Source organism: Ammodytes marinus, assembly GCF_949987685.1.
Source record: "Ammodytes marinus genome assembly, chromosome: 10".
NCBI lineage: Eukaryota > Metazoa > Chordata > Actinopteri > Uranoscopiformes > Ammodytidae > Ammodytes > Ammodytes marinus.
In genome coordinates this window covers 15,554,393-15,580,897 of record NC_137214.1, presented here as the reverse complement: position 1 = coordinate 15,580,897, position 26,505 = coordinate 15,554,393, and the positions used below count along the sequence as shown (strand labels likewise).

The 26,505-nt window shown below is 41.5% G+C and overlaps 1 protein-coding gene across 3 annotated transcripts in view; it reads left to right on the top strand.

Annotated features, from left to right (window-relative positions):
* The window catches only part of drp2 (dystrophin related protein 2), a 107,044-nt gene that overhangs the window by 39,775 nt on the left and 40,764 nt on the right, over positions 1 to 26,505 (top strand). For all 3 annotated transcript variants that reach the window (XM_080035775.1, XM_080035774.1, XM_080035773.1), the window contains exons 3-7: positions 12,816 to 12,972; positions 20,640 to 20,760; positions 21,260 to 21,371; positions 22,103 to 22,259; positions 24,347 to 24,493. In XM_080035775.1, coding sequence (XP_079891901.1) covers positions 12,816 to 12,972; positions 20,640 to 20,760; positions 21,260 to 21,371; positions 22,103 to 22,259; positions 24,347 to 24,493 — 694 coding nt within the window. The remainder of the gene's footprint in view (positions 1 to 12,815; positions 12,973 to 20,639; positions 20,761 to 21,259; positions 21,372 to 22,102; positions 22,260 to 24,346; positions 24,494 to 26,505) is intronic.

Here is a 26,505-nt window from a genome sequence, read left to right as displayed (position 1 = left end):
GGCCACTGGCCAGGGTCACAGGAGGCAGGTTGTTTATTTGAATACAAAAATACAACAGACACTGACCTTACAGTTGTGCAATTCTGTTTGCTGTGTGCAGGTAAAACATGTTTGCAAACATGCAGACAGTACAAAACACAATTAAAGAAAACTTCTACTGTTTTGGTGCAATACTATGCAGACACACTAAATACAAATAATAGACCATACATTTGTGTATGCACACCAAGTGCAAATTTAACTTTTTAAAGTTCCTATATGGATAGGGGGCTGTGATTATTGTGGACAATAGGCCTACTGTGATGCGATAGGCTATAATTCATTAATGGTTATTATTAGCCTACTTGCTTGATTTATTTTTAAATACAGAGGTTATTGGTCGTTTTGGAACATGTCTTTCCCAATTTAAAACATAAAAATAAAGCAGCATTGAAAATTCAGAAAATAAATCTTGTTGGCCTACACTAGCATGCTGTTCTACAAATAACTCAATAGTTGAAATAATAAATACAATGTGTTTTCGCCTTAAAATGTCTAAATGCATTTCAAAGACAGTAACAGTGTGGCACTTCTTTAAACTTACTGAAACTTGCAGGGGCCATCACTCTCATGTATTCATCAGACTTTTCTCTGCGCTGTCTGAGCGGATAGATAGGTTGTGTTGCCACGGTGATGTGGATTCTTAAACTAGTCTAGCTTTGCCAGCACTTATTTCTGTACAGCTAAATATCCCCATAGAAACATCGCTGCGTTTATTTTTGCCACCAGCTCAATTCAATGTCGGCTTGCTCCTGCTTACTCTCCATTATACATGCCTTAGTCATGCGCAGGCCCCTGATCTCCTTGCAAGGGTCAGGGGCCTATCATGAGCCAGTCAATTATTTCTTTTTTTGGAATGGCATTGTTCAGGGCCTTCGAAGATCGGGGCCCCACATTGAGCTTTTTTTTTTGATGGCCCCCCTCTGCCTTGGGCCCCCCCAAGACTGTATCACTTTCCCCCACAGTCCGTCGGCCCTGGTTGGCTGTACAATCAAAGTCTGGCTTGGACGCAATCACGCACACCAAGTGTGATAATGAACTTTAGCTACTTCATAATGAGATCTTTGAGGTGTCGGTGGAAAGCTTTTCTTATGAAGCAGCAGGGTTTTATTTGCATAAAAAAATAGCCAAACACATAAATACACTCACTTGGTTTGCTGGATTGAGTTGCACAGAACCAATGAAATAATTACTTCTTCACACCATTTCTGTCTCTCTACTCTATGTGATGGATTGAGGAACTCAGCGATTGCAGCTGCTTTGAGTTAAGAGTTGCCAGTCAAGTTGGTTAAAGGTCCTTGAAGTGATGCTCCCTGGATATCTCTCTTGGGTGAGGTTTTTCTTTTTAGTTTTAAACCAAATTATTTAGTCTAAAATAGTATTACCTGAGGGTATATGGACATTTATTTTATTTATTTGTTTCATTATTTGCATTGCAGTTGTGGTGACACATTGCAGTGCAAATACTGTGGAAGGTAAAACCCACACTCTAATGCAACACAACACAGACAAGCCTGGTCCTGCTTCTTTCTGTGTTTAAATATTGCTGAACCTCTCTTCCTCCTGATTGGTCCTCATGAACCAGATTTTAATTGGAATAAACTAGTTTAAGATCGAAAACACGACTTAGCAAATACAGTATGTCACATCTCTATCTACTTTGCCTCCTTTGAGATTTTGAAAAACATATGTACATTTTTTCACACCTCTAGCAACATCTCTGCAATTGAGAGAGAGAGAGAGAGAGAGAGAGAGAGAGAGAGAGAGAAAGAGAGAGAGAGGGAAAAAAGAGAGGGAAAGAGAAGGGGAAGAAAGGAAGAGATAGGGATGGGGCTGTGCTGAAAGCCTTTTTTCTGGTCCCCGAGGCAGCACACCGGCTAGCTCCTCTCTTCTGAAACAGCAGAAACACTGCTGCTATCTTTGATGCATTAATTAATCATCGAAACCAAGCATTAAGCTTCCCCCTGTAATCTCTCTGACTGATTGGGGAGTTGGACTTCTGACCATGCTATTTACATCGGATGTTAACCATCGAGAAATAGGGGGAATACAACAAGTAATTAGCATGCAACAGAGTTTACCAACTGTGAGAACATTACGCTGAGCACAATACAAAAGCCAAGGTCTGTTTAACAGTAAGACAATTTAATATTTACACCCAAAACATTGTGATTAGGATTCCTATCGTACAGCTATCAACAGTGTTGTGCTGGTAGCAGTTTGGTGTCGTTCTCAAGGACATAAGGACGTTGATTGGTGCCTGGGTTGTTGCAGAATCACTCTGTGTATTAACATTCATAACAAGTTGGCGGTCTCTGTAACATGCAGCATATTTTATCTACTTTAAATCCTTTGCTTGAAGCCAATACAGGAAATGAGAAATTCTACAATCTAGTTGTGCTGATGTTATTCTGAAAGCCAATCTCATATCTCGTAGACATATCTTCTTGTGTGTTCCCCCAGAGATTTCGGCTATCTTTCAATCTTGAAACTGTTTGTCTGTGAGGCCAATAGATGATGAGAGTGCACTTTGTTACACAGTGTCCCGTTAGCTTGTTCGTATTGATTATTGCTGCCAATGCTGTCAAGCCTGTTTGCTGGCTGCTATCGAGGAGGCAGCAAACACACGACACAAAAACAAACGGACCATTTACATTTTTTTTGTTTCTGCTCATTTTGCTTTGTTTATCCCAGACATACAGTACACTGTATATGTCTTTCAAATATATTTTCAAAACTGACTCTAGAGAGAACAAAATGTTAAAATTTCACCTCCTAATGAACTGACAATGTGAGGGCCAGTCACTCTCTTGTGTGTATGCATGTCTGTGGTGATGTTCTGTGTTTTTCTTATTGCAAGCAAATCCCATGAATAGACCAACAATGAACAAAGCTTGATATAACATTTTCCTTTGTTACACAAATATCTATTAGGGCACTTTAATGAGCCCCATATTATGCATTGGGGGATATTTTGTTTATTTTAAGTCAGTCCCACAGACACATTCCTGCTGCCTTAAATACACAAATCTGCAGCTGAAAATAGACCCGACGAATGCACAATATGGTGCAATAAAGTGCAACGCAGTGTCTGTATAAGCATTTGGCCTCTACCAACATGGGAGTTTTCTGATGTTGTCCTCTGTGGGAAGTCGTTTCCCATCCCCGCACCCACGCTTTGTTGGTTTTCTGTGTTATGGCATTCATCCACTCTAATAAAAATAAAGAATACTTCCAGCCTTATCCTTTATCTCAGTCTGTACCATCTCTCTCAACTATTTGCCTAATCCCAATACTTACTCTAAACGAAACCTAAACCTTATTCTAAGCAAAAAGCCAAAAACCAACCCTTTAATCCAAAAACAGTCCTTTGAAGAAATGAAGACTGAAGCCCTCCCTCTGAAAGCTGCTCTATTCAAAATGTTTAAAGTAACTATGTGGCAAATTCAAATGAAGACCTTTGTCTCTTCTTTCAAATGTCTATTTGTTTGTGATTCCAGCACGTTCTCTCTTAAAATAAATTATTACAACATTGCAATTGGTCATAGGTTAATTTCAATCATGTACAAATTGCTTGCATCTGGCTAGTGAGACCTTAGTATCCAACTTGAGGCATGAAGAGAGGACATTTTAATGAATAATTGGAATATAGCATGTGAGAAGGCACATACGCAAACAACCAAAAATAATTTAAACTACCGGTACATCAATATAATTGGTTGCCTTTTATAACCCCTGTCAAATTGAATACATAAACATAACTGAAATATACCTGCCTGCAATTGTGTTTGTAGTGTGACACAATTAAGAAATTCTGGAAGAAAGTGATAATTCAAATTAAGATAATTTTGTTTGTGAATATTACATTAATCCAAGATGATATTACTACACCTGGTCCGGTAAAGAATATAAATTAGTTGATGTTGTTGTACTGCAGGCCAAATGAGTGATAGCTTTTAACTGAAAGAAATCTGATGCAACTACAGTTGGTGCTTTGCTTAAGAATCTGGCACAGTGTATGTACTTGGAAAGAATATCCAATGCCTTGCAAAACAAATTGAGTGTTCACAAGGGAATTTCCAAACCATTTAATTTTATCATGTTAAACCTGAAAGCTGGTACATGTTGCAAAAGCATACAGTACATAAACCCAGCTCTGCAGGTCCCCTCAGCTCTGTGTATGGTTTTAGCTTTGTGTTTCTTTTGCCTGCAACTTTACTGTTGAGGTTCACTGGCGCTGGTGCAAAAAAACTGAATATTGACCAAAATGCTACTTCAACTGGTAATGTTGCTAATTGTCTGCTGATGTATAACAGATCAGCAGTTTGCAACTTTAAAAGGTGATAATATATCTGCATGTTTACAGCTTGTTGCTCTAGCCCAATGTTGTAAAAAAAAGAAATTATAAAAGAAATCGATGAATACTGGTTTAAAGGGATAGTTCAGTATTTTTGAAGTATGGTTGTATGCCATACATCAGTGCAGTCACTGTAAGGAGTTTGTGGGTGACATCCCTGAAGCATAAGTCAGCATTTTACTGTTACAGCGGGGGCTAGAAGAAAAACATTTGTTTCTCCACTTATACAGTATGAATGCATTTATATATGTGGAGTAAAAAGGTTTTTCACATACACACACACACACACACACACACACACACACACACACACACACACACACACACACTCACACTCATGCACGGGCATGCCTACATTCCTGGCATCTCTTAATCTATGTAAAGCAGCAGAACATGGCCCATAAATAGCATTTAAGTTGATATCATGATGTTTCCACCTGAGATAGACCAGCATCAGTCAGCATCCTATACTGGCAAACCAGCACCCGCCAGTGACAACAATTCCATTACAACACAGGTGGTGCTCTATTTGTGTGTGTTATGAAAGCAGCAGGGATGTGTGAGTGTACTGTGTGTATGTGTGTGTTTGTGTGTTTGTGCGTGTGTTTGAGCTGGCTTGTTTCCGAATGAGTGTGTGAATTGGAGGTCTCCTGTCTAGCTCAAAGTGTTTTGAAACTTCTCTGCAAAGAGAACGGGTGTCATCCTTTGATGGATGACCTCACTGAGATGTTAGCGAGGCTTTGTGATAGCTCTTGTTTGGGTCTGAAATCTCTCTCCATTCACGCTGTGTGTTTGTGTTGTTTTTGTCTGTGTGTGTATTCACGCTTGTTATGTACGAAGAGCGTGCTCGGCAGGGGCCACAGGAAAAAGAAAACACTTCCTCTCTGATTCAATCACCACAACAAGCTGGGCTGGAGGGGCAAACAAGAGGCTGCGGGACATCATGGTCTGCTTCACACAAGCTTCCTGACACAAGGTTGAAAGAAAAAAGGGCCCATCAATTCTGAAATGTGCACTTACAAGCTTGATTTCACCTTTCCATCTCTTTCCCCCTTAAAGTCCCACGGCTTTTCCCCACAACAGGCCCCCCTAAAGTGCTACCTAATCCGTCATATGTGTCAGAATCAGGAAATTGCCCCACAGTTGTTTTCCAGACGCTAACCTGCTATTGCTGATGGTGGCATGATGCTAATGGATGGCGCAGGCCGGGGGAGATAACGGCCGTGCATTTTGGAAATTGAAATGGACTGCACTCATATTGCATTTTTTCCAAAGTGCATTTCATAATTTGCCTATTTACCCATTCACACTCACACTCACACACCGATGGCAGCTAAGGTACAAACAATCGTGAGCAATTTTGTGTTCAGTGTTTTACCCAGGGATACTTCAACATGTGGCAGGAGGCGGGATCGTACTGCCAACCCTGCAATCAGTAGATGACTGTTCTTCCTGCCTAGCCACAGCCGGGGAATCTTCTTGGACTCCTTTGCCGTTTCTCAATTCCAAGTACACAGAGTACGGACTTGCGGACTTGGAAGTTCGAACTTGCTAAGTCCGGACTTCTAAGTACAAACTTCCGAGAACGGGAGCACGCACCTGCAATTGGAACGGCAGCGGACTCGATGGCGTCATCACCTCGGCTCGTTAACTGTGCTACAGAGCTGGGATGCGGTGGAGACGAGCCCTCCTCAGTTGTCTATCTCACGTCGTATGTGTTTTATTGTTATGGCTTGTTTTTAACCTTTCAATTTATCGTTTAATATTGATAAATACACTTGACTGTAATGAGTTATCATTTTACCACAGAGTGGAAAGTTGAAGCCCCTTAAAGCTACACACAACATATATAACAGGCTAAAATGTATTGAAAAAAACCTAGGCATGTAATAATTCATAGGCCCTTTACTGATCAAACAAGTAAAATGTTTAATGGATTTTTTAATTCTGATAGACTTTAACACTTCTTAGCAGACAATAAATACATAATTGCAATTGATTGTACTTAAAATAAACAAATAAGCATGGCATATACTGGTATATCTATCTATCAACAGTAAATATATATAGCGCCGGAAAAAATTAAGAGAACAGTCCGGATTTTTCTTAAAATTTGTGGTCTGAAAATGGTCTGAATGACAATACTTTAATTGTGAATTTGGAAGAAATGTTGTCAGTACTTTATAGTATAAAATCAAAATGTTCATTTTAAGCTAAACACATGCCTCTTAAAAATAAAACAAGAGACACTGAACATTTGGAGTGGTCTCTTAATTTTTTTCCAGGGCTATATATACACACACACAATAAACATAAATAATATAAATAGTAAATAACTGAATCAACGATGTTAAAAATATATTTATTATTATTTTTAGAAGCAGCTCACAGCTGTACACAAAGCTCGACACCCCTGTGCCTATCCTGGCTGTCTTCTTTTCTGGAGGGGGACCTGAAGCCAGCCTTCAGGCTCTCCAGGGATAGCTTCGACAGGCTACCCCCATCAGCACCTCGACCTCATCGCTCCATCCATGGGCTTTCTTCCGGCCGGGGCAGCAAGGCCAGCAGCGTCCCAAATTCAAGCTGGCCTGTGGTGCGTTGTGCAGGGTGACGGTCCATGGCGTGGTGGAGGCCATCCTCCATCGGGTCATCCATTTCCCCAAGCCAGAGGAGATGGAGGAGGTGGGGGCAGGCTTTGCTCGGCCTTCAGATCTGCTGCCGGGGCATTGATGGGTGCCATGTCAGAGTTCTGCCACCTGCAGAACAGAAGAAAAGCTACTTTAACAGGAAGCTCTTCACTTCCATCATCCTGCAGGGTATCTGTGATGCTAAGAGCAAATGTATAGACATTTACATCGGGAACCCGGGGTCGGTGCATGATGCTCTCGTGCTCCGGCGTTCCCCGTTCTACAATTAGGCCCTGTACCCACCTACTTCTTGCTGGGTGATGGAGGGTACTCCTGCCTGCAGCGTCCCGTGGCCATCATTAGGCTCTACCGCCACCCATCCATGTGAATTTTGATTACCAGGTCATATTGAAGCCCGGTACAAAAGGCCAGAGGTCGCAACATTGTGGAGAGGTCGTTTGGGATCATCAGAACATGCTGGTGGGCCATCTTCCTTAGGTCTCTGGAGATGTTAAGAACATGGTTTGTAAATATTCCTAGCTTTGTAAATAAATGTACATATTTGTAATGACATGTTTTATTCTCCTCTGTGTACAGTTTTTAATATTTAAATTAGCTGATTTTAACTTGCTTGGCATGTTGAGTTTAACCATGTTTGAAGTCTATAAAAGACATCTTCTGTTTTTTATGCTAAATAAAGTAGCGATTTTCTTCTTGAAACTCTTGCCTCCTGAAGTCCATTTGTAACTGAATTTGCCAGTATACATGTGAATGTAAAATATAAAAAACACTGTTGCTATCAAAACAATTTGCTCAAAAAACATAGCTAGTATAATAAAGTATACATAAAAAACATAGGGTGAGGACAGTATTTGCAATTACAACTTATGCAATATATTAACATATCAAGCCAATACATTTGACCAATACATGATACCATTCAAATGTAGAGCCTTAGCATTGATTTGTGAATTCATGTGATTTCAATCACAGGGAACCCCTGCTTGGATTTGACAACAATATTATCTATTAACATGTGTCAGAAATAGGAGATAAATGCGATGGACCTTAGGTATCCCAGGTTAAGCAGTGTCCCACATTAGGGCAATTCACCATACGGTTATGAACCACAACTTTGCACCCCCAAACGGGACTAGCTACTGCAAGCTACTGTCCCGCGGGGGAAGCTAGAAATCCCCCGGGGCAAGCTACTGTCCCGCGGGGGAAGCTAGAAATCCCCCGTGGGACAGCTGGGCAAGCTAGCAGTCGGACGTTTACGGAGCTAAGTAGGATTTGACAGGTTGGAGAATTAAATTATCATCTAATAAAAACTTCAAAACAACATACCGGTATTCTGAAACAAAAGTAGTATTTATAAAATAGTAATAATTATGCTTACAGTTGTGGGTTTCTCCGCCTTGTCCGCCTCTGCCGACTCTGCCTCCTTGCTCTGCTACTACGCTGCGAAATGCATTCTGGGATATCTAACGGCCCCAAGTCCGCACAAGTCACCACCGATGCATCCTCGATAGAATGGCCAGTTGAAGAACACATCAGGAACACTTCCGGGTACTTGACTTGATGCGAACTTTGAATTGGAACAGTACTTGGGCTACGGTTGATGACGTTTTACGAGAACGCAAGTACACAAGTACAGAAAAGAACGCGAATTGAGAAACGGCTAAGTTTAGCAGTGCAGATGTATAAACCCCTAGCAGCCTGGTACTACCAGACCATCGTACTTCATTTCATTTGTACAGAAGGTCTGGAACTGCTGTAATTGGCAAATGTTCACTCACTTGGAGGCGGGTGTCTGTTGAAGTTTAAAACTATTGCATCTGCTCAGTGCTACTCTGGATTAGCCAACCAATTGCATAACGTTTGGTCGTGAGCCGGCTTCTGACGGCGCGTTCAGGGAACTCGGAAATTTCCGACTTCACATATTGTAGTCTATGGATCTACCGGTACCTGGCAACGGTAACTTGCTAGAGCATAACGTTTAGTTATTTGGATGAGAAAGGTTGTAGGCGTCCATACTTTCCCGAGCAGATGCACTGAAACACAGACAGGTCGGAACTCGGAACTACCAAGTCGGAAATTTCCGAGTTCCGAGTGTAAAGGAACGCAGCATTCAACTGAAACTGGAGCGCGACTTCGACATCATCGTTCTCAGCCACTTCCTCTGTTCGCTGATTGGACACTCAGAAATTTGTTCGAGCAAAATCCCACTAATGGCGCTTTTCCACCGCATGGTATCAGCTCAACTCGACTCGACTCAACTCGCATTTTTGGCGTTTCCACCGCAATTTCATGGTACCTGGTACCTGGTAGCGGCTGCTTTTTTGGTATCGCCTCGCTCTAGGTTCCAAGCGAGCTGAGCCGATGCTAAAAGGTGACGTCGGCAGACGGCCGGCCACTGATTGGCCAGAGACTATTGTCTGGCCAATCAGTGGCCGGCCGTCTGCCGACGCTTCTGATTGGCCAGAGACTACCGGCTTCATTCTGTTGTTTATTCTCCCCAACTCTCCGGGGGCCTCATTTATCAACCGTACTTACGCACAAATCGTGCGTAAGTAGGGCGTAAGAACATTGCCACGCAAAGTATGGAATTTACCAAAATGTACTTAGACTTATGAATGTGTGTAAATGTAAGCACAACTCTGACCATGCTTACGAACATAATCTAGTGGTAGAATAGCGATATTACAAGCACAAAGCAAAGCATTTAAGAGTTTCAACGTCTGCACTAACACTAGAACCGCCAGCGTTCTCTTTATACCTATAATCGCCACACGTCAAATCCACCCGTGCATTTCTAGGGTAATATAAAGTCATACATTTGTTTGTTTAATCATCATCTGTGTTTTGGACCTCTTGTTTTATAATCTAAGTTTCTTTAAGAACACTGATCACGACTCAGTAATGAAACTGAAGTAGATGTAAAATCGCCAATACATCAATGAAAACAGACGGTCAAAACAGCGTCCAAATGAGCTAACATCCTAAATGCAATAAATAGTTATATGGCTCACTTATTTTTAGGTAAGCTCTAATTGATTATTCATTAAATGTGTCACACGTTTACATATTTTGAAGCGGAGGATCCCTCCGATGCTCTCTGTGCGTCTCATCTGACAGCACTCAGCTGTGAGCTGGACGAGCCGCGGTGACTCGCCAGACTCGCCAATCACTCATTTAATTTCATTTCATTCACTCTAATGTTGTTAGGAACTTATCTTCATCTCGTATTTATTGAAAGAGTTTATGAATGACTGCACGTAAAGTTGTCAGATCGCGGACCCCAAACAATGCCGTTGCCTTACAACTTGCTCGAAAATATCACATTTTCCCATGCAGCAAGCTTTCTTTTGTTTTAATGCCTGCACTAAGTGAGCCAACAAAATATGTTTTGCTTTGATTCAACCTCGTTTACAAGGGTTTCCATTTATGTGTTGGAGAAGTTTCTTTTCGTTGCCCACTTTGCCATTGTAGCGGAGAGGGATAAAACACATTCACATGGTTGATAAAGGGATGTGTTGTGACCATATATGGTTAATTGGAGGCGTTTCTGAATGCAAATGGTCTGAGCGTGAACGAGCATGGTACTTAAGAACATGTGGGATTTATCAAGATTGATGACTTACTGGTGTGCGTACGATAGGCCAGCGCACGTTTGATAAATACCGATTTTTTTGTACTTAAGCACATACTAAATTTCATTCGTAAGAGTGAATTTAGAACCTTTTCTACGCACTGTTGATAAATGAGGCCCTGGGACTTTTGAGTGTATTTATGCAGCGTGCAGCCTTCTCTGGCTCTCTTTCATTTGATTTGCATCACAGATCCGAATTTTTTTTCCATATATTCGCTAAGCTCACCCAGTGTTGGTTGTTGGGGAAGTTACTTTTAACATATGAGAGGAGATATGTAGGGCAGCTAGCAGCTAGGCTAAATAGATAGTAGCCAGCTGGGACAGACATGATAGCGAGCGATTACATTACAAGCCTCGGACTGAACTGATTACCTCAATAAAATATTCTGGCTGAGACACGGCTTGCATTTGAAAACACGTATCCTGAAACAAGCACTAAACAGTCAACTTTTTGATGCCCGTGTTTACGTGCATAGGGATACGTGACGCATCCCTACAGCTGACTGTGTGGCAGAGTCACTCATCGGGACAACAACCATCCCTTTTAATGGCCCGTAGCAATATTCTTCTACTTCTTTTAGCAAACAGATACAAGGGGGGTATTTCTTAAACATTTTTCATCCTTGTTTTTGGCGGTTGGTTCAGTTAATAGTGCAACAACTGCTCGTAATTTCTGCTTTGCTACTTTGCTCCGGAGTAGGCTTTCAGCCCCTTACGACAACCCCGCCCACGTTCAGGAGGTACTATTTGCGGTGGAAAACGACCCGTGCTGCTACCAAACCAAGTTGAACTGAGTCGAGTCGAGTCGAGCTACATGTGCGGTGGAAAAGCGCCATAATACGCCCCATGCGCAGACTGACTACTGAAGGGAAAATTTAATTTGGGCGGAAGTAGGTGGGCGAGCAGAGCCAGGCTAATAAACCCCATGTGTTTAGCATCAATGTGATTATTGTGTTTGCCAACATTCAGACTACTGTTATTTCTTCACTTGTGCTTTCATCCTGAATATCATCCCAATTCCACTTTTGCAATCTTCCCCCTCATTTTTAGCTGTGAACAGTGTCACTCTGACAGTCTATTTCTCTTTCTGACTTTTGATGTTGCTCCCACTTAACATTCTCTGATTTGACTGCACTGGCAAATTGTGAATAAAATGATATTTGAGTGCTGGCTTCTGGTGTGTAATTGAAAGACTGGGTTGTTTTCACACTGCGCCCCCCCCCCCCACCCTTTCAGTGATACAAAAGCAGTGGCTCCCAAAGACAGCTCTCACACTGCTGGCAGGTGGCTTACAGATAAATGCTCTGTCATTTGTTTATGATTTACTCCCACAAACCGCAACAATGACCTGCAGACTTTGTGTCCTTCACTTTGCCGTGCACGTGCGACAACATACAGACTAGCTGCTTTGTTGACTTGCTGTGACTGAGAGCATGATGATTTAAACATTTTGCAAGTAGATATACTGTAGGCTAAAATGTCCTGTATTTAGAATAGGGCTGTGCTAATATATTGATATGGCAATATATCGTGATACTTATTTTCTTGATATCTGTATCGTACCGTCAGCTCCAGTATCGATATTTTAGAGAAGAAAAATTCAGGTTTTCACGGGTTGTGACAACTACAACTTCCACTCTTGTAGATGTTGCAGTACGGCTAGTTGCCTCAAATGGCCAGGTTTTGAATTTGAATAAAAGTGTGTGCCTAAATATAAATATGTGATATGATGTATTAAGAACCATTTATTAATATCAATTAGTATTTTTATTTCAGCTCTATTTTTACATGTTTATTAAACTATGTGGAATATCGCAATATATCGCAATATGCATTGTATCGAGCCATTGTGTGAGCCATGTATCGTGATGCGTATCATATCGTGAAGTCCTTGCTGTACACAGCCCTTATTTAGAATAGGGGATTTCTTTTTGGTTCGGATAAATGCACGGTTCGGCTGATATGCCACCTAATGCTGCGTGTACTTGCCTACTTAACAACAGAACCATACTGGTTGACATCCTGGCTACGGGTGAAGACAGTGACCAAATATCACTTGCAGTATTTGGTTAGTGTGTTGTAAGACTGTATTTTGACCCACTGTGTGTGTGTGTGTGTGTGTGTTTGTGTGTTTCGGCAGGGTGCGGCTAGAGGCCTTCTCTGACAACAGTGGGAAGCTGGGGCTCTCTCTGCAGGAGATCATAGAATGGCTGACAGCAAAGGACGAGGAGCTGTCGGAGCAGCTGCCCATAGGAGGGGACGTGGGGGCCGTGCAGCACCAGAGGGAGTTCCACCAGGTAATGGGGATGAAAATACCTTTTCCATTGGAAGTATTACTCACATTCACCACTATTATTGCTAGAAGGGTGTCTTTAATCTGTCCAAGGGGAAAAATTACCATCGTATGTCTACTCATTTATGACAAAATATAGCTACATATACATATTCATAAAAAAAAACATGTACTGTACATGAATTCAGTCCAAAGGTACACAAGGATATAAAAACAGATATGGGTTTGCAGGGGTATCGTGCTTAGTATTGTGTGTGGGACAGGGGACACAACTCTACTGCAGCGAGAGAGAGTGTCCGTATCCACATTAAGGACCTATATAGCTGTGTCCTTAAAGGGGGAAGTGTGAAAAAAAGACGAGGTTGATATGTGCAATGCATGTGATGGCTCAGTGAGATGAGAGAGGCTGGGTGTTGGGAGGCCAGTTTAGGGAACATCAGTAAGAGTTGCTGACAGCGGAGTGAGCAACCTTCTTCTCCTCTCAGATATTTCCTCCACGCTTCAGTGATTTGAACTGGCCGGTAAATCCCTTCAAGGACTTGTGTGGATAGAAGGGCACACAAGCTCACAAAACCCAGAGACTGAGACCCTATTGAAAACGGCACAAATCCACTCTTGTTTATTTTTCCAATAAATATTTTCATCCTCATTTTAAGGGTACCCAAGAGAACCAATACCAACACCTGAGATAGTAATTTGACATAGATAACTGCTTATTTAATTGATTATGCAGGAAACTAAAATGTTATTCCTTTCAGAAACACAGACTGAATAACATTTGCAAAATACATACTGTACATTCAAGCGATTTCGAGCCCTATGTTCTTATCCACACATGTTTCATTTGAATGGTCTATAGACATCTTCTCAAGTCTGCGTTGGTGTGCACAAACCATGCTCGATTGATTTTAGCTTGGTTGCACCTCTTATACAGCTTGTTTAGGATATAATTTCCCTCTGCCTGGCAAAGAAATGAACTGCTGTAGCACAAAAATCAACTGATGTGTTTTTTTGAGCCCCTTGGCAGAATACGCTTAAGTAATATAAAACTTAATTGATCCCAAGGAGGGAAATTAAGAACCATAAGACCAGACATTGAGAATTACTGTTGATGTAGTGAATAAGGTTTTACAAATAATAAATTATGCATTCATTTAATTTAGCCAGTGTTGCCCGTGTCAGTGTGATGCCACAGCTAGTCAGGAGCAAGTAGAAGACTAATTGTATGTCTATTTATGTCTGTTCTTATTGTAATGAAAAGAGACACCTGTGTATGTGCAGGACCTTTCACCACTGTACATTGGCTCATACCTCATTAGCTAGGGCTCCTCAAGGCTCTTCATCACTCACTAATGCAGATTAGACCTCTTTTTAGGTTAAAGTTGATTGGCTATGATGGGAATTTTGCTGAGGGAACCAGAATGAAAGGTATAAAATGTTCCTTCTTCTCGTCCAGAAAAGAGGTCCTCACAGAGCCAGTAAATAAAATCACCTCTGCGTTAACAACACACACTTCCCACCAAGACTCTAGTTACTCTTAAATACATAAATGCAATCAATGTGCAAGCTCTTGTTATACAAGACTTCATTCATTTATCAAGCTGATAATTAGAAAGGGAGTTTTCAATATTATGTCAGTAATTTCCGGTGCGTTGAGTCACACACCGGTGGGACAATAACAATAGAAATCACAGGATGCTTTTAAGGAAGAAAGGGCTCTCCACTGAGATCTTTTTCATTTACATGTTATATAGCTCTGTGTGTGCTGAGTTTGGGGAGGAGACATCTCATAAAGTTGGTACCGAGAAAAATTGCCCTGCAGGTGTGTGTGTGTGTGTGTGTGTGTGTGTGTGTGTGTGTGTGTGTGTGTGTGTGTGTGTGTGTGTGTGTGTGTGTGTGTGTGTGTGTGTGTGTGTGTGTGTGTGTGTGTGTGTGTGTGTGTGTGTGTGTGTGTGTGTGTGTGTGCGTGCGTGTGGGTGTCTGTCTTACTGTTGAGTCATACAGATTATTGCGTTCAGTTAAAAAATAACTCCAGACAGGCGGAATCTGAGGCAGTAGCTAAATCATAACGGAAAACAATGTGATATTTCTTTTTTTGGAATAAAACAAAATTGCACTAACATGATTTCTACATTTCTGAACCTTTAAAAACTGTACTTGAAGGTTTGTGTGAAGGGTACAATTGTTTAAATGTATGCTTTTTGGCTTGGAAGTATTTGTAGAGAAGCTACCTAGGATGCCCGGGCTGTTCCTTCATTTCCTGGCACATCACCTCTGTTGTGGGTGATGTATCTCAGGAAGAGGGACTAGTGTAACACACACACACACACACACACACACACATGCATGCCTACTTTCACACACACTCATAATTGGTTCTGTAAGTACAGCAGAGTTTCCCTTTCCGCCCACCCTCTTTCCAATTTTCTGTGCTGTCAGTTTGTGTAGTGTGTCTGAAAAAGCGACTTGTATTGACAGTGAAAGGTTTGTGGCTCCCGCTTAACCCCACTCCAACTCCCAGCACGACTGGCGCACTGTGAAATCAGCCTCCCAATTAACAGGACAACGAAAAACACACCCAACACCGTCCTGCAATTGCTTTCCTCCCTCTTCCTGTCCCTTTTTTTTCCTCTCCTCTCCTCTCCTCTCCTCTCCTCTCCTCTCCTCTCCTCTCCTCTCCTCTCCTCTCCTCTCTCAGATGTTCCCATTTCAGTGCTGCACGTTCACAAATTTATTATCCAAGATGCCTCGGCTTTCCCAGTGCATCTGGTCGCTCCGACAAAACTTTTCCGACAAAGCAAAGAGGGGAAATTGCATTGCCAGTTTTCTATAGAGAATTAAAGCGTTTTAAGAAATGTGAATTATTGATCTTAAGTGGATTTATTCTGATGTTTTTTTTTCTGTGTGTGGGATGAGTCCCCTCTGTGCCACATCTTGTGTGTGTGTGTGTGTGTGTGTGTGTGTGTGTGTGTGTGTGTGTGTGTGTGTGTGTGTGTGTGTTCGCGCCTCCGCATGTGTATATCGGTTTGAGAGCATTATTACTTTGTATTTGTGGCGGCGATGGAAGGGAATTTGGGTGGAAAGATAAGTTTGTGAGTTTTTCTCGTGGGTGTTTGGTGTTGGGATAAGTGAACGTTTCGTCAATGGGAGGGATTTTTCTGGTGTGGTTGCAGAATCTTCTCTGCCTTTGTGCGAGATGGCAAAATGAATTGAAAACGTATCCTCCGCTGTGTTGTCAGAAACACATTGAGAGGCACCACAAATAGTCAGTCAATGGAGTCATTTCCCTCCCTCTGACTTTTCCCCCTGTTAGCATTATGTATCTTAATCTCATCCAAAGGCTTCTTCGCTTTTAATGTCCCTTGAACCAAAGGTGAAGCCTCTGAGTGTGGAATTTAGCTGGAATTAAAGTTTTAACATGACGGCTGGCTCAGGGAATCCGTGGCTCAGCTCCTCTTTGGGCAGCAAAGCAGCTAAAGAGACGACGGAGCGAATCGACTGTGAGAGTGAATGGAAAGAAGTGGTGGAAGGAAAAGGAGAAGAAGGAAGCCATGATGTAAGGTTCAAAGGAGGAAGTTGTTTGTGATAAGAGAAAGAAAGTGTGAGAGAGGAAAAAAGGGGTAAACGACAGACTGCAGGTATATATCCAGCATGTCTGTTGCGGTGGGAATCTTATCTCAGGCCACAGCTCCCACCGTTGCACACTTTTAACATGTTTCCTCGGTGCCGGGTGCCTTGTTGTCTGCTGGTGTGTCCATGGGGAATGGGGGGGAGGGGGCGAGGGGGTGCTTTCTGATCATTTCTCCTTGGTGCTGGGTGTTATCAGGCCAGGCTTTAAACGTGTTTTTTTCTTCTTCTATAATAATATGCACGTCTGAAACACTGTCACTGCCGCATGGCACAAAGCTGCTAATTCAAGCTAGTCATGTAGATTTTCAGCTAAAATTGTAATCTCTTCATACCATAAGAGGATTGAGAGCGCTGGCTTCACCTAAATAAATGACTTTGAAGAGGGAGGATATCCTTTTGGCATTAATTCACACACCTGCAGTGCAATTTAAACACGGCAAAGATTAGCGTAGGTAGAGTGACACAGTGTCTCTCTTGGAGGCCCCCCTGGGAGGGTCTGGGTGTCTGTTCAGTGGTGGACTACAGACCTGTGTGTGTATACTAGGGGTGTGAACGTTTACAAAAATGTCTAACCGTGTACACGACGTAATTTTTTTCGTGTACACGGTTAACCGTGACGTCATTGTCCTCGTGCGCCCGCCGTCCTGTAGGCGAGCGCACACACACACATACGCGTTCGCCTGTCATGTGCGCCGTCATTATCGCGCTTCATTAATTTCCTGATTAATATAGCCCAGGGGTATTCAACTAAAATTCAAATAGGTCCAGTTCGAAAAAATGTCCTCAAGCAAAGGTCCGGAACATCATAATGTCTAACTTGCGTTATGATTCAGTGTGATATATAGTGAAGTAGCCAGTAGTTGTATCAACGTCTGCATGTAATCAACAACTGACTGTCAGATCAATATAGGAAGAACAATTCAAAAACATTTCAACAATATTTATTCTCACTTTTAAATAATTATAGATATATAATACTGAAGATATATGTATTATTTAAGGAGGTTCAACTGACTCAACTGAAACTAATCTCTTCATAGAGAAGGGCTGCATTTAAAAATAAAATGGTGAAAATAAATATAATAATAATCTTAAAATAAAGATAAAATATATAATTCATTTTTGAAAAATTAAATAAAGTATAGCAGCAACTTCAGTGTTGCAGAACATAATGACTCGGGGTGCATCTGAGATTAGAAGGGGTGCAAAAAAATGAATTATGCAATTTGAGAAATATTTGAATGTATAATTTCTAAACTTCACTATACCTACTATGTTTGTTTAACATAGTAATCTCCCACTTTGTCTAATACTGGATTTTTATTTTGCAATTTTGAAAAGCTCTGAAAAAGTGACATGTCAGAAACTAAACCCCTGTAGGGGGGTCTGGGGGTTTCCCCCCTAGTAGTTTTTTTTGTGTTTTTAGAATGTAATCGGAGCATTCTGGGGAAAATAATAAAAGAAAAGGTCAACATTTAATATAGTTAAGATGAATAGAAAAATTAACAAAACAACATAACTTGCTAGCAGCCAGATGCTTAACAACTGGACTGAGGGACAGATGACCACTAGCTTTCGCTAATGTTAGTGTAGCTACTAGCCAAATATCTTGCTAAAAAATTAACCTGTATTTATAAATTCTGCCATTACTAAGAATATGTAAAACTTAAAATGTAGATAATTGAAACTACATACAAAAAAAATAATGTTTTTCCTGTTGCTGTTGTGGGCAGTATATGCAGTGCTGCTGGCGATTGGTGATTATGTCAATCTTATGTCTGTGTCATTCACACATAGGTCTACATCAGAGTAATAGAGAATCCACATGATTGCACCTTGACCGGTTTTCACCAGTCTTACAAAAGGGGAAAAAACCATAGATAGTAAATAATAGGAAAAAACTCAGCTGTTGATCGCTCGTTAACTCGCTCGCGACACACGGAGCCGGTGAGCGAGCGGGCGAGCGAGAGAGAAAGCTGTCTCTCACTCTCCTCCCGCTGTCTTTCTCACTCTAATCTGATTTATTTCGCTGAAATTCTCGTAATTCTTGCACTTCTCTCTGTCATCTCTCGCATGATAGCTCACTGTCTCTGTCTGTGAGCCAGCCTGAGCCGGGAATCCACAGATTCGATTGGCTGCCTGAGTAGCAGGAGGCGGGATGGCTTAACTCGAATGCATTTCCTGATTCGCTAAACCAGTACCGTAAAGTCTAGAAAAGCTGCGCCGGTCAAAATAGAAGCGCCCCGTCAAAATTTTAAATACTTAAATGATTGATTGACTACAGGTCCGGGTCCGTATAGGACGGCGTCTGGGTCCGGACCCGGACCGCGGTCCGCCTGTTAGTGACCCCCGATATAGCCTATCGCTTTCTACATGTCCACGTTTATGCAGGTTGAACAGGTGTTATAAAGTTCGGGCTACTTACGCGCGTAGTTCACGTCAACCAGGTAACTTTAATCTTTAGGTTATCTTTCATCACTCTTCCGTGGCTGTGAGTCGAGCCCGAGAACGGCGCCTCCCCGTGTGTGTGTGCGTGTGTTTGCGATTATACACACACTCACACACACGCCGAGGGACAGACAGATTGGGCAGACTAGCTTTTATCCTCCCCAAGTAGTTTATTAGTGATGTAAAATCAATAAATGCGTGTCTCCAGAACATATTTAAAAACTTTGAAAAAAAGAACATTTAAAATTTGAAAAAAAAATGTTTAAACGGTTTTCGTTTATTGATTTTTCCTAAACGGTTATGATTTACTAAACGGTTACTCGTGTACACGTGTACACGTGCACACCCCTAGTGTATACCGTATGTGCCTGTGTGTACACATCGAGCTCTTGGTCTCTAATTTGCATAGGGAGTGTGCTGTTGAATGTGGCTGCGCTCTCTAGCTAATTGGCTTATCTGTGCACGCAGTCCAGCAGACCAGTACTCCCAGTAGGTTTGGCCTCCTATTGTGCCCTGGGCTCTCAGCACAAGTAGACAGCCATGTAATCTCCTGTGGGCCTGCAAGTGTGTGTCATTAGTGATTTTAGAGGTAACCCATATATGCAAACACGCTGTGTGTGTGTGTGTGTGTGTGTGTGTGTGTGTGTGTGTGTGTGTGTGTGTGTGTGTGTGTGTGTGTGTGCTGTCATCTCAAAGCAAGCTGTAATAACATTTGAATAAATTAACAACACAATTTAATGTCAATTTAATGAGCAATTAAACACAATTTTGCTTAACTCAATACACTCACAACGTTACTTGTTCTGGTATGTCTGTTAGATGATTGTTACTAAATGTAGCTAAGGTTGGCAAACTTTTGATAGATATAACTGTGTGTAACTGACATTGCAGTTAATTTGCTGAGTCTTCCTTACTTCAGTTCTGCTTCCAGCATTTACCGCTATCCTGTAACTGCCATTTGTTCCAACCTCTCTCTGTGGTTGTGTCACAATGAAGGATCCTACAGAGTCTGCATTTCTAAACTGAATATGTGATAACTGTCTGACAAAGCTCCTCCAAATGCAAAGTCTTCTTTTTAGCCCAAATCTTTGAGAACACGTGTCAGTATTTTATAATCTGTGCAGTCCGTCCCCCTGCATATAAATCAATTTATTTAAATGATGAGTTAACGAGTTCCAAACTTCTTCTTACCACCTGTCTCCTGATGGACCATTGCTGTTTGTCTGGTGGCCTATTTAAGTAATTTTTTTTCAGTGGAGCATGTATTCCTATGCGATGGAAGTATGAATATAGATTTATTATTAACATTCTACACTATTTGCTAGCTTCCCTTAATGTGTAAAAGTGAAAGATCATTACTCGCGCTGAAGATGCTGAAGGTTTGCTTCCGTTTTATTTAATTTTTTTTCTTTTTCATTTTCTTTTCCATTTCGAACTAAAGGAAGAAAAAGATCACAGGTTTTAGGAAGCTTCCTGGTGGATTTGCAAATGATCATTTAATAGTTTGGTTATTTTTGGGAGAAATTGATGAGTTGGGATTAAGTCAGTTTAAATTTGAAAAGTTTGACAATCTGTCTTTGTCTTTGTCGGCAGGTGTTCATGGAGGATGTAAAGTCTCGTGGTCCATTCATTTACTCGGTCCTGGAGTCTGCCCAGGCCTTTCTGGCTCAGCATCCCTTCGAGGAGCCGGAGGAGACCCTAACTGATGGAAAAGGTCTGCTCCCTTCACACACCCGCTGCCAACTGCTGCGCCAGCCAAAATATCACACTCCTCACAAACTCTCCCTCGGCTATGCCCCACAGTTCATTTGGTAGGACCCATGCATGCAGGTGAAACCTCCCATTAGTGGTTGTTACCAGTGATCCTTTCCTCACATGTCACACTGAGTTTGGCTGGAAAGAGTCCAGGTCGGAACCAATTAGCTTTTACCTCACCGGCTCTATACAGTACAGTACCACCTGCTCAGATCAATAATACAGCACACTCTGCCTTTTGTCCTCTGCGTGATGTTTTGATTCTGAACACCCGACCTGGGAAATATACTGTGGCAGTCTAGCTCGCTGTGTTCTCCCCCTTGTTTCCAACTTCCTTTCTCTATCTCTGACTTGTAACCCCCATCTCTCCTCCCCCTCCCTCTTACTTCTCTATCTGCTCTATGTTTTATGCCCTCCTCTGCGCCTTTATCCCGTCTAACCTCCTCCACCCTCTGCAGAGGTGTCTCCGCGGCGACGGATCTTAAACGTGAGCCGCTCGGTGTGGAAGCAGGCCAACGTGGCCAGTGACCTGTGGGAAAAGCTGACAGCACGCTGCGTGGACCGCCATAGGTCAGACACTTTTTGTTGTTGTATATCATGACCTGTAAGAAATGCTGTAGGCTTTCTGCAGTGCTTGAGTCATATACTGTATACTCCCGGCCCACTACATTTTAAGGGCGATATATTCCACTGTATACTCCAGCCATTTATATGATAGTTATTTTAAAGTGTCAAGCTGGGGCCTCCTGTAGTGTTTTAGATGTCTATGAACTGTTGGCAGCTACAGCGAAGAGAAATTTCACTGTTAAACAATTATGTCACTAAAAAGGTACGATGTGCCTACATGCAGCAATGAAGTCCAAAGTGTTATTTTTGTTCAGACTTTTTTTTTTAAAGATAGTTTTTGGGGCATTTTTATGCTTTATTGATAGTGCAGAGACAGAGGTGAAATGGGGCAGAGAGGGGAGTGACATGCAGAGAACGACCGCGAGTGGGAATCGAACCTGGGTCTGCTGCTGGGCCCGGCCCGGGAGGGGGACGCCTTACCGACTGAGCTAAAGGCGCCCCCACACTTTTCTTTTCTGAGTATTAGAACTCATATTTAAAGACCATTTAGATGGTGAAACGATGGTATAAAATTCCACACTGCTCCACTCAAATGACAGTCTGATAATTTGAATAAATGATACGTTTGACTGCATGCTCTATGGTTTCTGATAGAGTTTTTGGCTAGCGCTTGCATTTGCGCTACATTTCTAATGCTGCAGGTAGTTAACTCTAATGAATATCATTTCCCCCAGACACATGGAGAGAACATTAGAGCGTCTACTCCAGGTCCAGGCAGCGATGGAGGAGCTGGCCGTGGCACTGGAGCAGGCAGAGGGGGTGAGAGACGCCTGGGAGCCCGTCGGAGACCTCTTCATTGACTCTCTGCAGGACCACATTGACGCTACCAAGGTAGACACACACATAGGAGCCATTCTGCAATAGATACACAGTCTCCTCTCTCTCTCTTTATCTCCCTCTCTCTCTCTCTCTCTTCCCCTCTCTCTCTCTCCCTCTCGCTTTCTCTTTCTTCTCTTTATCTCTGTCATACACACACGCCTGTGCATGCAGACACATTATCAGGGATCACTGGTATAAACTGCTTTGTACCTGTGGCGGGACTTAATTATCTCCTTTGAGATAACCGCCTCGGGCAAACCCTGAAAAAAAGCTCACATTGTGACACCGTAAAAAACAAACATCATAGCGGTGGCATCCATCTTTCTTTTTTTATGTGTATCTTATCACAAAAACACAGTGGTTATGTTACTCGTGGATACGTGAGAGGATGTCTACTAGGCTGTATTTCTTTAAAATGTATGTGTGTTAGAATGTCTGTGTTGGGAGGAGTAGCTGTGTGTTATCCGACAGCTGACGACAGGGATGTAGGCCATTCTAAATGACACGATGAGATGGCAGGGGTTGCAATCCTCAGTTGAATAGATGCTGTTAAACAAAATGACAGGCCATTGGTTTAGTCATTATGGAGTGCAGAGGCGCCACTGCTGTCTGTAAAAAGTGTGGCGCTATATTCATTAGAAAGGAGGGCACTTCACAAAAAGCATGTCAATGTTTGGACTCCTGTCTCTTATTTACATTTGCCACACAGATACAAACAAAAGCACGTCATGCATTCCTATGTACTTGCTTGTAAAGCTGTGATTAAGGATTTCTTATTTCAACATCGATTCATGAATTAGTTGTTTGCATTTGGCTTCCTAGAATCCATGTATAAACATCTTGTTGGTCATCTCATGTTACACTATATTTCCTCTCACATAAAACTGAGAAAAATCAGCAAGCCATCACATTTAAGGAGATGGAAACATTCAAAAAATTTTAATGTTACTTTAATAATTAATCAACAGTCAAAATAGCTGCAGAATAATTTTCTGTTGATTGACTTTCTATAAATTAATTGTTTCCACTCTAAACTGATGCAAGCAACTTGCTCTTAGACTCCCGCGATGAGGGCAATTTATTCTTTCTGCTTGTCATTTTTTGTTGCATCTCTCTTTCACATGGTTCCCCCTGGACTCCGTCAGTGTATCTGTGGACATCAGGCATTCATTTCCTGCCATTAAATGAGGCCATTTGGAGAATTTCCCATCTGCACCGTTTTGAAGAACAGATTACACAGGGTTACAAATTGCTCCAGCTACAGTAGATCAGCCATCTCAGTAAACACAACACCTTAATTTGATTTTAGCAGCATTCGAAGATTATTTGAAAATGCTGGATGTGCTGGACTTTTACATGAATTCACATCTTGTCATTCAAAGGATGAAATACCGGGATGTAATCCCCCCAAAAATAACATGTGGCTTCAGGCTGTCCCAAGGCTGGGACTGCAGAGGTTCATGCAGTCACAGCTTACTTGTATTTGAATGGTGTATACAAAGTACCTTTCGCTTCCAATCTTTTATTTATGCCTCCACTGTGTTCTGTCAAATAAAAAAAAAATAAAAAAAAGCAAAAGCTATCAGAAAAATATTTTGTCATTTTGTCAAATCTTCGTGTCACAATTATGTGTTTTGTATTTATTTCAGCTGTCTGTGTTTGTTTGCCCTCTTTTAGATTTAAGTTACATTCATGTCAGGACTATGAAGTTTGGAAAAAGTTTTTAAACATCTTCACCAAAAGCTTTCACACACTTCAAAAGGAATATATTATATACACCCTACAGTGCACAGAATGATCAGTAAATAGACAACCTCATGTACACACAGCCTGCCCACCCACTCTCACTGCATGGTGTCTCCTGTGACACTGTTTTTCTGTATAATTTCTCTGGTTTCTTGTTCACATCACCATCACAAACCTACTATGAGTCGATTATGGTGCCATTACAATATCATTACACATTCTCTATATACTCTATATTACTAAATTGAATATGTGTTTCAGCTGTTTTCTCTTTTATATTTCCACTGCACTCTTCTTCAGACCAGCTCTCTCTTACCTCTCTGCTGATCTCCCTCTCTTCCGTTCTCCTGCAGTTATTTAAGGAGGAGCTGACCCAGGTGAAGGAGGGCATGAAGCAAATCAATGATCTGGCCCACCAGCTGGCCATCTCCGATGTCCATTTGTCGATGGAGAATGCCCGTGCCCTGGAGCATCTCAACAGCAGATGGAAAGTGCTTCAGGTAGAGTCCGCTGCTGGGCCTGTGTTATCTGGTTGACATTGTCATCAGCAGCTTGTCCTGCAGCTACTGCAGTTGGTGTGTGTGTGTGTTTTCATGTTTGTCCTAATGCAAGTGAAAGGTTGGTGTGAGGCTCCATTGGTGTCCGCACCCCAGGCTTTTTGGGCTCTGTAAAGGACACTGATGTGCTTCTAGGGACTGGATAAAGGGTCATGTGTGTGATGACAAAATCTGTTATCTTTGAAAGAGTCAGAGAATGTTTGAAAGCAGATAGATGGATGCCAGGTATTCAGAGAGATCATTAAAACAGCTGCAGTAAGTGGTGCATACCACCATATGCAATGGAAATGTCCACAATGAATGTAGCCACAATCCAAACATTAGGCTCCAACCTTGGCTTTATCATATCCAGGGGTGTCCTGGTGGAAAAGGGGTGAAGGCATCGAATATTAACTGCAACATCCCAAGTTCAACTGGAACCTTTGTCGGATGTTGTTCCCGGGCTCCCTCTTTGCTCATTTTCATTTTCTAGCATATCCTTACTGTTGGCCTCTGAATAAAGGAATAATATAAAGTAAAACATTACTTAAAGATCGAAAACATTAAACAAAGATCCATGGCCGAATTCAGACCAGAGACATTGCAATTCCATATTAATATATTTTTTTCAAATCTTAAACCTTATGCAACCAGGATGTCTTATTATTTATCAATTTCAAATTGGATAACATGTGATTATGTTGTGTAACACCATCTCAGTGAAAACAAAAAAAAGAAAAGGCAAATGAACAGAAACCCATGGATGCCTTAGCAGGCTCATGAAGACTGATTTTTAGTACTATAAGAAGTAAACCTCTGAATGTGGGCACTGCAGAGTTGACCATGACACTATACCTTTAGTGCGTATTTCGAGTGTGTGTGTGTGTGTGTCTGTGTGTGTGTGTCTGTGTTTGTAAAATAACAATGGATTGAAAACATTGCATTTCTCTCAAAGCTATAACTAAAGTACGTCTGTGTCTTCCTCTAACTTGCTAAACTAACATCAGTGATTTCCTGCAGCTGCATCAAAATGGACCATAGTTCTACATCATGTAAACTAAAGTGTTTGATGGAGCAGCCGAGGCACATTTTGAGTTTGCTTTAGCTGCGTAGTCAAGTCAGGCTTAATTTATGTTGCACATTTCATACACATGGCAACACATTGTGTTTTACATACAGTAACAGTGCAATCGCAATACACTCATCGATGCAAGTGCAGAATATACATATGCAAAACAACAGGTGTTTGTTCAATTATGCAAAGAATCCAAGCAAAATATTCAAATCTCACAATACACAAGACAAACACACACACAAACACACTCCCCCAACAGCTTTAGTACAATAGTCTCCATGTGGGCCTGTTTCCTAACAGCTGTTGTTTTCCCAAATTCGTCATTGTCATGTGCACAAAATTACTAAAGCAGATTTTTTTTTGTATTCAGACTCTCCCCAATAGTGCAATAGATAATGAATATTGCATATACAATAGAATACCGTAGATTGAAAATACGCACATGAAATAGGTACAGATGTTAATGAAGTACAGATGACATAACATCAGGAGCACTTCAATCCTGTGTTGAGTTGTGCTCACTATTTTACACACTTAAAGGAGACTGTTCATTAGTTATGGATGATAACTTTTAACTTCAGTTAATATTTTTAGTGGTTCAAGTCTTTGCTATTTTTATGCATCATGAACTGGAATTTAAGATGACATTGGCATCGGAGGAGCCAAAGGTATAATAAAAAAAGCAAATCAATCGAGATTTTAAGCCATGCACTTACATGAAGAAGGAAATTCTCCAATGGATTTGAGGCACTTACTCTTAAAGCATTTTAAAAATTCAAAGAATATAGTGCCTTAAAATTATGGAACTATACTTGGCCTTCCCTTGATGCTTATAGCTGAATGTATGGATGCATTATCCACTGTGCATTACTGTAACTTTATAGCGTGATGTGCTCCACTG